This window comes from Aaosphaeria arxii (assembly GCF_010015735.1).
Source record: "Aaosphaeria arxii CBS 175.79 unplaced genomic scaffold BU24scaffold_2, whole genome shotgun sequence".
In the NCBI taxonomy this organism is placed as follows: domain Eukaryota; kingdom Fungi; phylum Ascomycota; class Dothideomycetes; order Pleosporales; genus Aaosphaeria; species Aaosphaeria arxii.
Window position 1 is genome coordinate 956,988 of NW_022983475.1, and position 15,976 is coordinate 972,963.

Genomic DNA, 15,976 nt, shown 5'->3' on the forward strand with positions numbered 1-15,976 from the left:
CGAGTACCTAGGTAGTTTATTGTTGGAGAGGGGTGCGGAGGTCCGCGTGGAGCTTGGGCGAAATCTGGGGTAAGTTGCCGAGGCAAGATCGGGGAGTCCGAAGATGCTGTTTCATTCGACAAACCTGGAGAACTGCTGGGAAACTATTACTAGGAAAAAATAATAATGTCATATTATGAGTATCACAGACGTCCATAAACTAAGGCAATTCCATCATTGTAACACAGCCCTTGCCTGTTACTCCATGGGGTATCTCAAAATGAGCTTGAGGCTCCAACAAAATGGACTGATCATTACCAGTGCTTGACGATAACCAACCAATCCCCCTCTTTAACTCCATTAACTAGCGCCCAGAACTTCTTCCTTTTCAGTCCTTCTCTAGGTGCCATATCCTCCACGGCCTGCCTTCCGTCAAAATACTTTAGCATCATTGGCCAGTTAGCCCTCAATTCCTCATCCTTGAACGACTGTCCGATCTTCTCTAACCACCGCGCCTCGAGGGAATTTGCTTTTTGTGGTGATAGGACGAGCGATGCTGTGTAGTTTTTGTGAGAGAGCCGTGGTGATGGCGGTGCTGCGATGTTCGGGGGCGAACTCATGTGGGACGGGCTCGTAGGCGACAAGGCGTGCGCTGGTCGAGACGGTGAGACAGTCTTGACGTGTAGTGGAGATGGCCGATGAGGTTTCGTCTGGACATATGAAGGATGGCTAGGTGATTCTGGTCGTCCTGACAGAGCGATAGCGGTACGGACGCTGCCAGTACTTCCGGCATCTGACGCGGGTTTTGCAGGGCTCCCCCTATATGGTACGGTTCTGGGAGATAGAATTGTGCTTGCTTCCATGTTCTCGTCCTCGAGGTCACGCCTCCCAAGTCGTCTCAATGGCGTTGCGGGTCGTCCTGCTGACAGGAAGCTGGATCGCTTGTCGGACAGAAGAGATTCGTTGTCAGATACATCTCTACGTGCCTCCTCGGCTTTCTTTGCCTCAGCTTCACGTTCCATGTCCACCGCGACCGCTGCCTTGATCTCTGGTGTTACTCGCACCCACGCAAAGGTCCGCAGTTGCGTGACCCATCCTCCACGCATGAGCCATGCTAATATCTCCATGTACTTGTCCTTGTGTTCATTGGTGGGAATGAAGAATCTGAAAGGTCGAGGAGTACCGGACAATAGGCTGAGTATCTTCGCTAAAGAAGGAGATGTAGGGAAACGTGCGGTAAAAGCAGGAATTGCTCCAGCTAATGCTGACATGTCTGCATTCGGGGAAACGATGTACGTGTCGGCAGGATGTAGCGGAGTGATCAATCTGGCACGACGCCAGTAGACCAAGTGGCTGGCTATGTACTCCATATCCTGAGCAAGGATATTGTGCTTGATGGATATCTTCTGTAAGCTTTTGGTGGGGATGATATTGCGAATATAGAATGCCAGCGGTCCAGCGTTGTTCTTCGCATCTCCTTCGAGCTCTTTAATGAGTGTTTCTGGGTCATCGAGGAGAAGCAAGGCCGCATGCTGTGTCATTGGCGCATCGTCCTCCTCTCTGATGACATTTGAGGTTGTGAGCCATAGCCCGGGCATTTGCGGCTCCATGGCGCTGGGCAGATATGGCGTGGAATCCGCCTGCGGGATCTGGAAAGAAGTATTGAAGGTCTTGTCGAAGTGTATATGGGCGATCTTATCGGTGGATATGGCGTTGAAGAGTATAGCTACAGATTTTGCGAGCGGTGAGGCGTTGATAATTTCACGCCATGTAGAGGTGACGGCTTTGCCATTCTCCCGCGCTGCCTGCTTGATATTGATGATCTTTTTCGATTCTTTCCAGACGTACTGAAACCGAGCTTGCTCGTATTTGAGTGCTTTGGCGAACTTTCTTGTGACGTTGTCGTACATTTCCTTCACTCGTAGTTGATATTCAAGTGCCGGAGGGTTTAGAACAAACACGACATTGAACATGGTCATATCGTCTTGCGAATGATCCGTAGTCGAATTACTCCTGGCATCGGAGCCTGCTTCAGAAGGTGCTACAGATGGTTCTCCCTCCGGAGAAGAATGGCCATACCCTGGCTCAAAGAGAGGGGGGTAAATGAAAGACTCATTTCGTTTCAAGCCATTGCCTTTGGGTGGTGTTCCAGCCTCTTCTTTGGATCCCGGCTCTGATTCTCGCGCTTTGGAATCAAGTACCAGATCACCGTCTTTTATCTTTTCCTCATCTGTTCTCTTATCCTTCTTCCGCCGTCTCTTCTTCCATTGTCCATCATCTCGTACAAACATGGGGGCTCCTACGAAGACTATACCCTCAACCCCGAGCTCAAATCTTTTCTTGTTGAATGCTCTGCTGGGACACAGCATCTTCTCGAGCGCGCTAACTCTGAAGCCTAGAACATTGGTCCAGTCGTGATCCTCTTCAATGCCTTTCCCAATCGAATCATCCTTCCTGCCACGCTTATCGTCCAAATCTACATCCTCCTCGTCCACGGTCTCCTGACGGCCCCATGCGCCCGTGGCGTGTCGATGTTTGTCTCTGTCTTTTCCACTCGTTGCGCCAGTCCTGCCTGAACCGCGCCCATTGCTTGTCCGACTTCCGACTTCGATATCGTCTTCACCGCCTTCGTTTTCGGCATCGCTGTCCCAATCGCTGCTCGTATCATGCGAGTGGACACTTCCGGTTGAGGTGTCTTTTCCAAACCACGCAGGGATGTTATTGGTAGCTAGAGCAGCTGCAGATGGCGAGAGAGGTGGGTAATGGAAGACGAGGCGAGGACCCAGTGAGCGCGATATCGTGACGACGAGAATGGCCTGGAGATGCGACGCGGGTGGGAGAGGGAGTGACATGATAGCGACCTGTGCGGCGGGGGAAGTGCACAGGAAACCCAATAAAGATCAATTAACTATTTCGCATAGCAATACCTGCGTCATCGTCGGTTTCGAGGCCTACGGAATCGCGGTATGGAGATTTTGGGGGATGGGTCAGGTGTGGAGGTGGACGACGCGACCAGAACTTGCGGGGAGCTTCGGAGGTTTTGGCTGCTTAGTGGTGCAAGCTCTAGAAGTTGCCCCCACCTTCTCTGCCTCCGCATAGAAAGATACATGTTACTCTGACCTTGCGCAATAAGAGCCGACCTTTTCTAAAAACACAACTGTTGCATCTTCATTAATATCCAGTCATCATGGCTGAAGATCCAAACGCAAAATACGCAATACACGAAGCCTGTCGCGAAGGCCGGAGTGCGTAACACCTCGCTTTCCCATCTCTCCCACCAACTAACCTCCCATCTCTAGCCGCCAAAGTCGAAGCACTCCTCAACGCAAACCCAAAGCTAGCAAACCTCCGAGACCCCAATGAGCGTCTTCCTATCCACTGGGCCGTATCCTACAACCATCAACCCATCGTCGAAATCCTCGTCCAGACCAAAAACTTCGATGTCGATGCGACGGACGGATCAGGCTGGACCTCCCTCATGATGGCCTGCTCGAGAAAAGAGGCGGAACAGATAGTCGACTTGTTGCTCCGGAAAGACGCAGACGTTAATGCGAAGACGAATAACGGCCTTACGGCGCTACACTTCGCTGCATCGAAGAATAACCTGGACATAGCGCGTGAGCTTCTCAAGCATAAGGCAACGGCCCGCGTAAAGGACAAAAGAGGACAGTTGCCTCTTCACAGAGCTGCTGCTGTGGGGAGCGTGCCCATGATGAAGCTTCTTCTTGGGGAGGGTAAAAGCCCGCTGAATGCGACAGATATGGATGGGATGACAGCATTGCATCATGCGATATCAGAGGGCCATGGTGATGCTGCATTGCTGCTGTTGACATCAGGCGCCGAATTTGATAAGAAGGATAATGATGAGAAGCTACCTTTGGATCTGGCACCCGATAGCAAGACGAGGAAGTTTATAGTGCAGGCGGCGGAAAGAGAGGGCATTGATCTGGAATAGAAAGGCTATTCAGATCAACTGTGGGCGGACTAAAAGATTGATATACCCCAAGCGCGCACGATTTAGTATCTCGTATGTATAGATGCAACGACTAAAGCAAAGCGAGCGGACTTTGCTGTAATGAAATAGCGCAATGAGAAGAATTCAGAGTAGGTATATAATGCTATCATCTACTAATACACAATCAAGGCTCAGATCTGTTCATTGATTGATTTATGGAAGATGTGAATCAAGGATCTCATTTCATCGTTTGCACCAAATCCCGATAAATCTTCTTGAGATCGGCTACGTCTCCTTCCAACTCTTCGACTTTCTCGCTCTTCTCGCCGAGCATCTCAAGAGTGGTCTCGTATCGCTCGTTCATTTCCTGCAGCTCTGTCTCGAGCTTCGCGAGCTTCTCATCTTGGCCGCGCTTCTCTTCAATCTCACGCATCAGGGAGACGACTTCTTCACGAGCCTCATCTCTCTGCGAGGCAAGACGTGTCATTTCCTCCTTGGTCGTCGCCTTTTCAGACTCCAAACGTCGTACCGCCGCACTCATGCGCTCCACAAGCTGGACTGAAGGACCAGCCCCAACCGTCGAGACGGAGATCATGTCATTGATCGTTCTTTGAGGGGATGAGGTGTTCTCAAAACCATCGTCATTGTCAAAGGTGTGGATAGATGGAGTTGTGGAGATGGTTAGGCCATTGAGATTGGAAAGCGACGAAGGTATCGAATCTTGGCGCATCGGAGGAGATCCAATCTCAGGCGTGCGGTTTGCGCTTGATCGCGTTCGACTACTCGAAGGTCGACGGTCGTCCACGAACATGCGATCCATCGCTGACAAGGACATCTCGCCAGTTGCGGATCGAGGTAGAGGTCTCCTAGCATGGAACCCTGAAGGATCAGGCGAATGCCTACGGTTGGATGCGGACGGTGAGTCGGCACGTAAGAGATTGTCCTGGGACAGCTGGTTTGGTTGCATTTCCGTTCGCCATTTAGCTTTCTCTTCTAGAAGGCGTTGTTGGAGGTCGGCTTCCCATATCTTCTTCTCTCTCTCCAGATCAGCTCGAGCGTCCTCTGCAAGCTTTTCTGCTTGTGCCAATCGGGCAAGGAGTTTTTCGGATGATGTACGTTGCTCCGAAAGATCCTGCTCTAAAGCCCTCGCTTTGTCATTTACGCCGTCCAATTCGTCTTCTAGTCGACGAGCCTTTGAATTGACATCCCGCGCTTTTCGCCTGATGTCAGACTCGCGCTTAGCGATTTCATCACGATCTTTCTCCAATGCTGCAACCCTCGACGTAAGGGTGCTTTCGATACCCTGCCAGTTCTCGGAAGCGAGTGCGTATTGAGTCTGTAGGGTCTCAATCTGGCGTAGAAGAGTGGCTTGAGAGTCACCCGTGACCGAAGAAGACACTTCCTCAGAACGACTACGGAGGAGCTCAAGTTTCGTTTCGAGGTTCTGGGCAATAGTTAGTTCTGAATGACATTCTCTCGTGGTCGAATATTACAGTAATTTCATTCCGCATCTCAATCTCTAAGACTTTCGCTTTGTTCTGTTCATCTGCGGCAGATTCTTTTAGATCTCGAAGCTCTCGTTTTGCACGATCCTCGCTGAGCTTCTTCTCGATCCGCATATTATCGAGGTCTTCCTTGAGAGAGGCTGTGACTCTTTTTTCCGCTTCTAGAGCACCTGTTTGCGCCCGGTTTTCAGCATCCTCTGCTCTCACGATAGCTGCATTCAGCTGCTTCCTGAGTTCAGCTATTGTCAGGCCAGCTTCTTCTCGTTCTGCCTTGATCATCTCTATGTCCTTTTCGATTTTGGCAACGATTTTCAGCTTTTCTTGTGTTGCCTTCTCGGCAGCTTCGGCACGTTTTGCTCTATCCGTCTGCTCTCCGATGCTCTTCTCCGCCTTGGTCAGCCGCTGTTTCAATAGCGTAATCTCTTTCTCGGATTCCAATGCTTTGGCTCGCATTTTCTTGATAGTTGTCAAATGCTTCATCTCGGTTTTGGACAATTTTTGTCCCTCCTCCATCAAAGCTGCAATTTGTTTATCCTTATCCGCCAATTTCTTGTCTGCAGGTGTTGCATCCGAGTCAGACGTAGACTTTGCGGAGGATGCTAATTGTTGCGATAGATATGTGAGCTTAGACTGAAGAGCGTCGATTCTTTCAAGGTGTGAGTGAAGCTCTTCGCGATGATCACGGAGAGTTTCATCGTGCGTCTTCTGAAGTGCAGCAAGTTCTGTTTCGACATCGGCAGAGATGAGTGATGTCTCGGGTTCTGCCGGGGTGGAAACATCGACAGAGGGCCGCGAGGGTATGCTGTCGATCGATGGGCGAGGAGACTCCACTGGAGGAGTAACTATCGAGGGTATAGACATAGTCATGGATGGAACGGCTGTTGAAGTGGGCTGTTCAGTGACAAGCACTGGGGTAGCGGGTGCAGTGATCTTAGAATCTGCCTGCGCAGGCGCTGGAGATTGGCCTCGAGGAACGTCATCTTTTCCATCTTCCGCCTTAGGCACTGGCGCCGCGTCTACAACGGATTCAGAGGCTCTCGAATCAGTACTTGTTCTTCCAGCGCCGGCTGACACTGAAGCACCCCGAACTCTTGGGCTGTCCGGCCTTGAGAGATCGGAGGAGGCCCTGGGACTTTCTGTATTGCTTTTGTTGACTGCTCTTGCTAGTCGATCTTGCAATCGCGAGTTTGGTCGACTGTTCGAAGGATTGCGTGATAGTCCTGGAAGATCAGCTATAACTCCAGACAGTGCATGTTAAACCAGATGGTCGGCCATGCCTAGGTCTACCCACCTTGTTCCTTCTGTACCCTCTCCATCCCCGGTCCTTTGTCCGCAGCGCCTTGCTTTGCAGTTGCCTCATTTGCTCTCGACTTAGCGCTTGCCTGTTCATCTCCTGCAAGTATGGTATCAAGCTGCGATTCCAGGCCTGCGACGGCACCGGAAAGGAATGAGCCCCATCTGTTCCCTTTATTTTGTTGGGCGCTCATGGTGGGGCGATTCGAGAAGGAAACGGGCGTTTGTGTCTAATTGTAGCGCTTGCTATCGATCACCGTACTGTGGTCTTTCGTCTCGGTCCATTCATGGCTCGTGTGCGCAGGATGCCAGGTAAGACTGCTAGAAGCTAGCTTGTGGCTCGAAGCAAGGTGGTGATGGCGGGGAGCGAGAACGTTCTCGATCGTGGTGCTGCTTGCAGACGGAATGGGCCTCTCTTTCGATCTGCAGAACTACTCGTTGGGAATTGAGGCGATCTGACTGTCAGTACATTGGCACAATACTGTGTAAGGCCACTGCGCAAGGTGTTCGGAAGCGTTAGTGTCACTACGTAGGACCCTCAGACGTCGAAACAAACACGACGACGACTGCGGCCCGTGCCCTCGTAATTCCCGACCACCAAATGAATCCTGTGACTATATTTACATTCATTTACCAAAGCTACGGATTGCCTTACAGCTGTGCATTATACCTCGCTTACACAACTTTTGAAAATGCCCATTATTGCTGTTAGTATACCCTTTTCTTTGTGCAAGGTTCATCCTTCATGCGATTAATGATCAATCTCGCTGGCGGGTCGTGTAGCGTACGTCACCAGCTTATACACGACATACTGCTCGGTATATCGTCGTTGGTCAATGGACTTCAAGACGAATGCCCTCTCTTTCGTCACTGAAAACCAGCGCTTCTTTTTTTTGTGAATCATTACTTGACCAGACTTCTCAATACTAACATACCCACAGGCGGTCGGCCAAATATGCAGCACATCATCGATGGCTCATAATCTACGGCAATGCCGGCAACTGATACAAAAGGCTTCTTCCGCAGGAGCAAAAGCTTTGTTCCTACCGGAAGCCTCCGATTATATAGCCTCAAATGCAGCAGCTACTGTATCCTTGTGTGAACCCGTGGAGAAATCGGAATTCGTCATTGGCCTTCAACAGGATGCTCAAACCTATAAACTTCCCATTCACGTAGGCGTCCATGAACCGACAGAGGATGGAAAGAAAGTCAAGAATACTCTTCTATGGATCGATGAGAACGGTAAAATCGCACACAGGTACCAAAAGTTGCATCTTTTCGATGTAGAGATAAAAGATGGACCAATCCTTAAAGAATCCAATTCGGTGGAGAAGGGGAAGCGCATCGAGGACCCTTTCAGTACAGCTCTTGGGAAAGTAGGGTCACTAATATGTTTTGACCTCCGCTTTCCTGAGCCTTCTCTTGCGCTGCGAAATCGTGGTGCGCAGATAATCACATATCCATCAGCATTTACAGTGCCTACTGGAAAGGCACATTGGGAGACTTTACTCAGGGCACGTGCTATCGAGACACAAAGTTATGTGATTGCTGCAGCACAAGTCGGGTTCCATAACGAGGAGAAGACGAGGAGAAGCTATGGGCACAGTATGATTGTTGATCCATGGGGGAAGGTCGTTGCCGAATTGGGTGGTGAAGAGGATGAGAAAGGTAGAGGTCTAGATGTTGGCGAAATCGCTCTAGCTGAACTAGATCTTGACCAGCTTGAGAAGGTGAGAAGAGAGGTGCCTTTGCTGAGGAGGACGGACGTCTATCCCGAGATGTTGTAAAGCCCATGGGCACTGGTGGTCACCCGACCATTCGAAATCATGAAGATTCACTCTCGCCACTAGTAAACCAATAGAAGACGTGTTCAAATCGGCGCCTGGCCATTCAGCATTCATATTGTGGTTGGTGTGGTCAGCCTCTTCAGACTCATACTTCAACGCTCTTAAAAGGCCACTATCCCAGCGCAAACCCGGTCAATGGGTTCGAAAGACACCAAAGCGATTGTCCATTCCACTAGATTGAATCTATTGGGCGATATCAATCCCCAAAACGGTAGAGAGTTTCTCTGAATGACGATTGTGTGGTTGTCTAACAGTGGAGAGCCGTCGAAGAACCAGTGGCCCGGTGACACTAACCAGTCACACAATCGTGGATTGTAGACACCCAGTGACTCAACATATTGATGTCGTGTGTTATATTTAAATATACAAGTCGCTATTGACAATATTACACAACTACGGTACAGCCTTGCAAACAAGGACCGCAAAGCTCTTTTCGACAATATGTTGCAGCAATATGTTGCAGCCTACATCCTCAGCAAGCTCGTAGAGCTTATAAGAGAGCAGGACATGCCGCAGAACTGAAGAGTATTGCACTTTGGGTATCCCACTTCAAGGATATTACACATTCACATCCACTTGCGCTTGTAGCACGCAATCCAGTCAGTCTACAAACCATCACGGTGCTCGGATTGGCCGAAGCTACCAACAAGGTATTCACAGTCAACACCCGACTACAAAGGTGCACGTGCCCGCATCTATATATGTCCAGAAAACGGACAATAACTTGAACACTCTTCCGACTTCACGCATAGTTAAGGCAACACTGAGCGGTCTTTCCAAATCGCATTTCACGCAGACTCGCCGCAAGGACTATTCTGATTCGTTCCTACCCAGCAGCCGAACGAATATAAGAACAAGCAACACCCTCGCCTTACCACCGCAACCCTTCCCTAGGTACATATCAAACGCAAATAAAATTAACAACCAGTCGCCATGACCTCATCACGATCAGGGCTTCTTAATGCTCCAACAGAGATACTCCTGGAGATCATCGAGAATCTACGGTTCGACAAAAAGTCTATCGCAAAGTTGCGATCAGTTCATCCACGCATTCGCAACGTAGTAGACGACTATGAAGTCTCTATTACAACAAAATATATGAAGAGGCAGCTTCCGCATGCCTTGGTGGACTTCCCTGGCGACAAACGCAAGATCGGCTACCGCTGGCTTGCAGAATGCGATTATAACTACGATGTCGTGGACAGTGTCATGGCTGTCCTGACGTGCGAGGAAAACTGCTGGGCAGTCCAGAGGCACAATATGCCACTGGCGAATACAGGACTATTAATCCTGTATCGACTACAATCAATAGGTAAGATCTCATCCACTTCATGATCGCATTGAAGAGAGAACTAACAGTAACATAGAGAAACATGCCGACAAGCTCGCATTCATAAAAAATCTACCGCGGGATCCCCTCATTGCCATGTTCGTGGCAATTCACTACTCGACATTGACCGCCCGGTACCATGGCCACGGGATCATCAATCAAAAAACGTACGGCCGCTTCCTCGATGCCAACCAACTTGAGTTGCGAAACGACGTAGAGTTCTCTTTCGCAGAGGCCGCAATGGATCTGGGTGCTCAGTTCATCGTCGACGCCCTTGAAAACGTCGACTCCTCCGAAACGTAAGTCATCGCCATCCGTGGTTATCATTTTGTTTGGTGAGTCAGTATGCTAACGAGTTTATAGAGCATTGATGGTGTTCTACCACGAACACACAATTCACGACTGGGATCTGGACACAGTCGCACAAGGCGAATTCATGCCTCCAGTCACCCAAGGTCCCTTCAAGAAACCTGGAACAAGGCCTCGATCGCTATACACGACACTTCTTGAGCGCATGGCCGAGTTAACAAAATGTCCACTATCTGATGTCGTGGACAACACGTTGGATGAAGTCGAGAATCCCAATCACGATCTAGCATGGATCGATCTTTACGACAAGGCGAGGCTGATAGCTGGTCTTGATCTCGAGGAGTGAGCGGTGAGGGCGGAGCAGATGATTTATTTATACGCGAAACGACTTTTGATATGACATATGTGGGGAGGTTAAGTTTTGCTTACATTTTTGGCATTTTGCATAGGGGAGCGTAGGTGTTGCTGGTGGGTTACGCAGGAGATGACAAACGTATTCATTTCCTCAGCATTGGGATATCATTGGGATACATGAGGTTCTAGACATATAGATGTCATGTTGGAAATCCCAGTAAACCGTTTGAATAATAGTTGCCGATTCTTTCGGGGAAACTCATGTTTCTTTATTTTATTTTATTTTATTTTGCTCGCACAAATTATGTATTAAAGAGACACGATATCAATCCAAAATACAAACACACTACTACCAAGCAAACAATTACAGTTAATCCAACACCTCATGAGCATCTATATATTAGCATATCAGTATGAAACGAACCAACTCAATACATCACTCTTGCACCGTCACCGTTCTTTACATTCACCATACCACACATCCTCATCTCAGTCCACATGATTACACCCCAACCCCTTCCCACTTTCCTTTCCTTGATTACATTTCAGTATTCACACCTTCCAATGAACGGCATAAAACAGTTGTACGTAAAAATATCATATCATAGACATATCACACCTCCTTTTCGACCACACTTATCGTGAAAAACTTCGTATGTCTAATCCAACGGATAAAGAATGTATAAACAAACAATTACTATCGGTCGCCATCATTACTCCTTGAATTTCTACAGGTCCAACCCTTCTTCAGCATCACAGCAAAGTTTCCGAATTTGTTGTCTCTTTTTGATGTTTTTTTTTCATATTGATATTGTTTGGAGACTGCTTATCATCACTGATTGATACGTGCGTATTGATCTCCGCTACTATAGCACCCTTTCTGTTTACTTTAAATTGTCTATAAAGTGAGTATCATGATGTTTATTTGTATATACCTAGGTATGCCCCCCCCGTGCCACCCATACGCCTAGACCATGACACTGTCTATTCATCTACACGGACCTCAAGGACGAATGAATGGGTAATCACATCTCCTCATATCGAATACCAGCGTGCCTCAAACGAAGCAGGAAAGGGCACCAAAGCACGAGAATGAGCGCTTGAGGCGCGACTACACAAATGGCCTCGTTTCCTTTTTGCTTCCGTAGAAAGGAAAACTATAGGCTGATGAGCAATCAACGGGGAGAATCAAATGGTTTCCTTAGCTGTGGATACATGTTGGCACCGTGTGGGTATTGCATTCTCGCATGAATCCAAGAATTTCCTTCTACATCTTCGTCGTATCCAAGCGTTCTTTTCCTCGTTTATCTTCGTCACCGATGAGTTTCCAAGACTGTGATTTGACGGCAAGAAAAAACGTGGCTTACATGCGTCCACGATTGGGATATGCTTGCTTCGGGAATCGTATCTCTCACTACATATGCATGGAACGATCACTTAGGTGCATTCTACAATGACGCAAGTCGGAAGCAATACCATTCACGGGACATTACCTCGTAGTCGTGATTATACCCTCGACAATTTAATATATTCCGGACTGGAAAGCCACACGTGGGAAGTAGCTCCACGTTCTGGAATATTCGTCATCATAGATACCTTCTTCTTGCGTATATAGTTCCAACCTCGATGCGGGTATTTGTTGATTCCCGTTCCGCTCGCCGGCCAACCACAACGTTCGCCCATTCACCGCAACAAGCAAGCACTTTACATATCAATTCTAGTTTCGGAAAACGTGGGCGAACGATCAACGGGGGAGGGGGGTTCACGGATACAAAAGATCATACACAATGCACATGGCGACGGGTACGCTAGACTTAGGATAGAAGCTTGTGTTGGAAGGTGGTCGGGCATTGAGAGTCCGTATGTACATATGTATGCGATGATGGACAGGGATGGAGGAAGTGTGGGTGTGCGTTTTGTTGTTGGTTGCTCTCCCGAGCGTGACGAATGAACGGTATGTACTCTGTGCGCCGAAGTCAGACACTGGATAATCCGTGTGCACAAACAGACAGACAGACAAAAGCTTTGGTGGTGAGATTGGTGAGGCAATGAGTGTAATTATCGTGCTGCCGTGCGTACGAGCAGAGCGAGGGAAGGTCTGTGAATATTGGGTATGACGATGGTGGTTCCCGAAATAGGGCATTTACATTATCGATTGTTGGCGTGGGTTCGGTGTGAGTTCCAAGCATATACGAGGTGCATTGTGTTTTCAGACTACAGTACTTGTATGGGTTAAACCCCGGAGGGAACCGTACCGAGTTTGCCTCGATCGAGTGATTCAAGATCGGTCATGCTTGCATTGCATTGAGGACGGGTATGGCGCCTTCTGTGGGCGGGGGAGAAAAGTCCACTGGTGGTGCAGAATAATGGGTGGGTGTGTGGCTGACCAGCAGCATCTCCTCTCTCGGTCACCGCAATGGCGTGGGATAGTAAGTTCTAGGATGGAGTTCCAACGTGCACCCATGAAGATTTCGTTACCATGCGGACGCTGTAGTTCGATCTTAAGGGACTGCTCTGTTATCTACTTTGGGAACAACACCGTTTGTTGCGTACAATGTTGGGAATGTGTAGCAAGACGGTCCACGGGTAAGCCTAAGTCTTACCTAGGTGCTGGCTACCTGGGTACTTTCCATACACTGGAGCCTCCAACGCTAGCAGATGCACCGTTGGCGTAGCGGCCTGATACGCATCATCAGACGGAGAAATAGCCTTAGTTTTCTTTCGCAGTTAGCACGTTTCAGATGTTGCGAGGCGAGTTGCTCGCTAGCGCACGACTGTGGAGTGAACCTTTCATGATAAAAATTGTCAGGTACCAAGAACATCCATATTCCCATTGAAGTTCAATTAAGAAATGAGTCGAGTAAGTACGACATAAACGCATGAATGATTTAGAAAAACATTCGATATGTTATAGAGCGGTGCCTGAAACGAATCGAAATGAGTAGTGGCCCTGGCCAATATTGTGTGCAATGCATGAGAAACGCGAAGGAAGCTGGCTGTTTTGCAGTTTAGAAACCGACTCAGGTGTTCGACGGCCAGGCCCACTAAACTTCTCATGCGATGTGTGGCAAGCGAAGCGACCGACGAACGTCGAAGAGGCGATATCATGTGAAATGCTATTTCTGGCTCTCAACCGATGCGTTCGAGAGGACTCGATGGATCTCTGGCATCTGCTATTCTAGCGATAGACCGACCTTCCACCAGCGGGAGCAAGTCCGTTCGCTGGTTACGAGCCCAAGCGGGCGGCGAATGCGTCCGCTTCCCTTCCGAACTGGGGACCAATATTTATTTTGGATGGGGCTATAATGGCCCATGGGTCGACGGCGGGACGCCGTTGCTCGTGGAATCCCATAGAATACACAGCGTAGCATGCTACATGCCTCGTAGATGCCCTTCCAGTCTCTGAACTAAGGTGCCGGTTGTAAATTTCCGCCTACTATTTCTCAAAGTCGATGGATGTACGCTGTACTATCCGTTGTGAGTTATCTGTACCATTTAAGGCGGGGTAACAGGACCCTTTCTCTCTGGTGAATTGCCATCAACCAACCTGCATCAGAACGTTTTAATTTGGTGCAGGCTGGGCAAACAAGCAAGATTGATTAACTCATCCTGAAGAGAGAGGTTGGAGACGAGGGACTTGCCCGTATAGTTAATCAACGTGCATGTCGCACCACAAATACGGCAATCGATAAGGTAATCAGCCGCAATGCCGTCTGCTGCGCATCGACATGCTTTGTGCTAGAGGTGATGGGATTGCACTGGCGGGAGTGTGAATGGGCAACATTGAGCTAGATGCTCCGTACATACAGCCTAGAGATGCGCATTATTGCTGAGGAGCAGCGGTGTGGAAATGTAGGTGGCCATTTGGCGCTATCTAACACCCTATCGAGCTGAGAGCGTGGTGACAGCTGTGAGCGCGCGGCTGGGGCCAGTGGGCGATGCAGTCGTCACATTTTGGTCGACTGCGAACCGCCATTGTGCGAGCGTGACCACGACGTGACGGACTCTTGACGATGACGGCGACAACGATGGGAACAGCTGCGCGTCATCTAATCAACTAGCCAGCGAGCAAAACGACAACTTATTACCCTTGTGTCATTGTGTAGGTACACTTGATAGAGCTCACGGAAGATTGCGACATGCGCGCGAATTCGTTTGAACGAGCGAAAGATTCAGGGTGCGTGCTCTTGTGGCACCTACGAGGAGCAGACTGAGGTGGGCTACCGTCTACGTAGGCAGAAAGTAGGTACGGAGTATTAGTAGATACCTACAGCGTACGCAGGTAGTCTACGCGTGTCACTCTATCCCATACCTACCCCACGAGGGCACGGGCAGACTCGTGGGCGAACAGAGCTGGCCATAGCGGCAGTCAAGACGGTTTGATTGATTCGTGAAGAAGAAGCGGGAAATGACGAAGAACCTTGGGCTCGGTGACATTATGATTAAGAGTTTCATGAGCCAGTGGGCATGGCGTCGCTGGGCACAACAAACACAGGCCCAGTTCGTCATTGTTGTGATATTTGGATCTGCAGCCGCACGGTACGAAATCGTCGATGGCTTTGCAAAATGGAAGAAAAGGGAAGAGAGGATGCAAACAAACGATAGGTATGGATGTGATTGACGACGTCGACGCTCTGGATGATTGAATCGGCTGAAGAGGCGCGAGGAGGCATTATGCATATACGCAGGGTGTGAGCATACGCTGTTGTTCAGCCGATGTGACACGGCAGTATAAAGCGCACGATAGGCTCACTTGGACAACTGAGGTCTGACGATAGATCATAGTGAACTTTATAATATTTGCGAGGTTGAATTGAATGAATCTGTATGGTGTGGTTGATGGACGAGGAAGTGGAAGTATTGTGCGAGTACACAGTACGGAGAACCTTCACAGCGCAGCGTGTTTGTGTATGAGACTTGGAGTTGAGGGTTGCGTTGGGGTCGTTTTAGAGCTAGAACAAGGGGTTGGGTTGGACCAATAGGAACTCTAGACCTGGCCGTAATCTGATTAGCGCGTTTCTTAGTGTCAGGGGTATTCTTTGTACCGCAGGTGGAGTCGAATGAGGATTAGGGGAAGGGAAAAGAGACAAGAGAGATGGAGAGAGAGAGTCAGTCCAGTCAGGCTGTTTGAGCACTTCTTTAGCTGAAGTGACCAATGCTAAGGTGAGAAACATCCTTAACCCCTGATACATTTACGAGTAGAGAGGAGTAGTGTGTCTTGGGTTTCTGTATGGCCTCTCTTATGGTCCGTTGCCCCGTCTCACTCCTCGTAGACTCCATAGCTCGTGCCGTCCAACACTTGCTCTCTATTGGATGATATCCCTATTTCTACCCCCTTGTACGCAGCTGAACCCCTGTTCCCTGTTCCCTTGTCCCCTGCCTCTAACCGTCCCTTGCCCTGCCT

At 49.2% G+C, this 15,976-nt stretch overlaps 6 protein-coding genes across 6 annotated transcripts; 4 read left to right on the plus strand and 2 right to left on the minus strand.

Moving 5' to 3' along the window:
• Positions 1 to 144: 144 nt before the first annotated feature.
• Positions 145 to 2,971, minus strand: BU24DRAFT_418411 (uncharacterized protein). Its single transcript, XM_033526974.1, has one exon. The coding sequence runs from the start codon at positions 2,829 to 2,831 to the stop codon at positions 294 to 296; it is 2,538 nt and encodes an 845-aa protein (XP_033387194.1). The 5' UTR covers positions 2,832 to 2,971; the 3' UTR covers positions 145 to 293.
• Positions 2,972 to 4,172: 1,201 nt separating this feature from the next.
• Positions 4,173 to 6,926, minus strand: BU24DRAFT_342230 (uncharacterized protein; the record flags this gene model as incomplete). Its single annotated transcript, XM_033523308.1, has 3 exons — positions 4,173 to 5,378; positions 5,428 to 6,659; positions 6,731 to 6,926. 3 exons carry the CDS (start codon positions 6,924 to 6,926, stop codon positions 4,173 to 4,175), a joined length of 2,634 nt encoding a protein of 877 aa, XP_033387195.1.
• Positions 6,927 to 7,341: 415 nt separating this feature from the next.
• BU24DRAFT_418414 (carbon-nitrogen hydrolase) lies at positions 7,342 to 8,819 on the plus strand. Its single transcript, XM_033526975.1, has 2 exons — positions 7,342 to 7,439; positions 7,674 to 8,819. The coding sequence occupies exons 1-2, from the start codon at positions 7,425 to 7,427 to the stop codon at positions 8,517 to 8,519; spliced, it is 861 nt and encodes a 286-aa protein (XP_033387196.1). The 5' UTR covers positions 7,342 to 7,424; the 3' UTR covers positions 8,520 to 8,819.
• A 693-nt stretch (positions 8,820 to 9,512) lies between these two features.
• BU24DRAFT_405604 (uncharacterized protein) lies at positions 9,513 to 10,564 on the plus strand (the record flags this gene model as incomplete). Its single annotated transcript, XM_033525710.1, has 3 exons — positions 9,513 to 9,891; positions 9,947 to 10,208; positions 10,273 to 10,564. The coding sequence occupies 3 exons, from the start codon at positions 9,513 to 9,515 to the stop codon at positions 10,562 to 10,564; spliced, it is 933 nt and encodes a 310-aa protein (XP_033387197.1).
• Positions 10,565 to 13,427: 2,863 nt separating this feature from the next.
• On the plus strand, positions 13,428 to 14,085 carry BU24DRAFT_418417 (uncharacterized protein). The gene has a single exon (XM_033526976.1). The coding sequence runs from the start codon at positions 13,709 to 13,711 to the stop codon at positions 13,976 to 13,978; it is 270 nt and encodes an 89-aa protein (XP_033387198.1). The 5' UTR covers positions 13,428 to 13,708; the 3' UTR covers positions 13,979 to 14,085.
• Positions 14,086 to 14,634: 549 nt separating this feature from the next.
• On the plus strand, positions 14,635 to 15,638 carry BU24DRAFT_418418 (uncharacterized protein). Its single transcript, XM_033526977.1, has one exon. The coding sequence runs from the start codon at positions 14,981 to 14,983 to the stop codon at positions 15,191 to 15,193; it is 213 nt and encodes a 70-aa protein (XP_033387199.1). The 5' UTR covers positions 14,635 to 14,980; the 3' UTR covers positions 15,194 to 15,638.
• Positions 15,639 to 15,976: the final 338 nt, after the last annotated feature.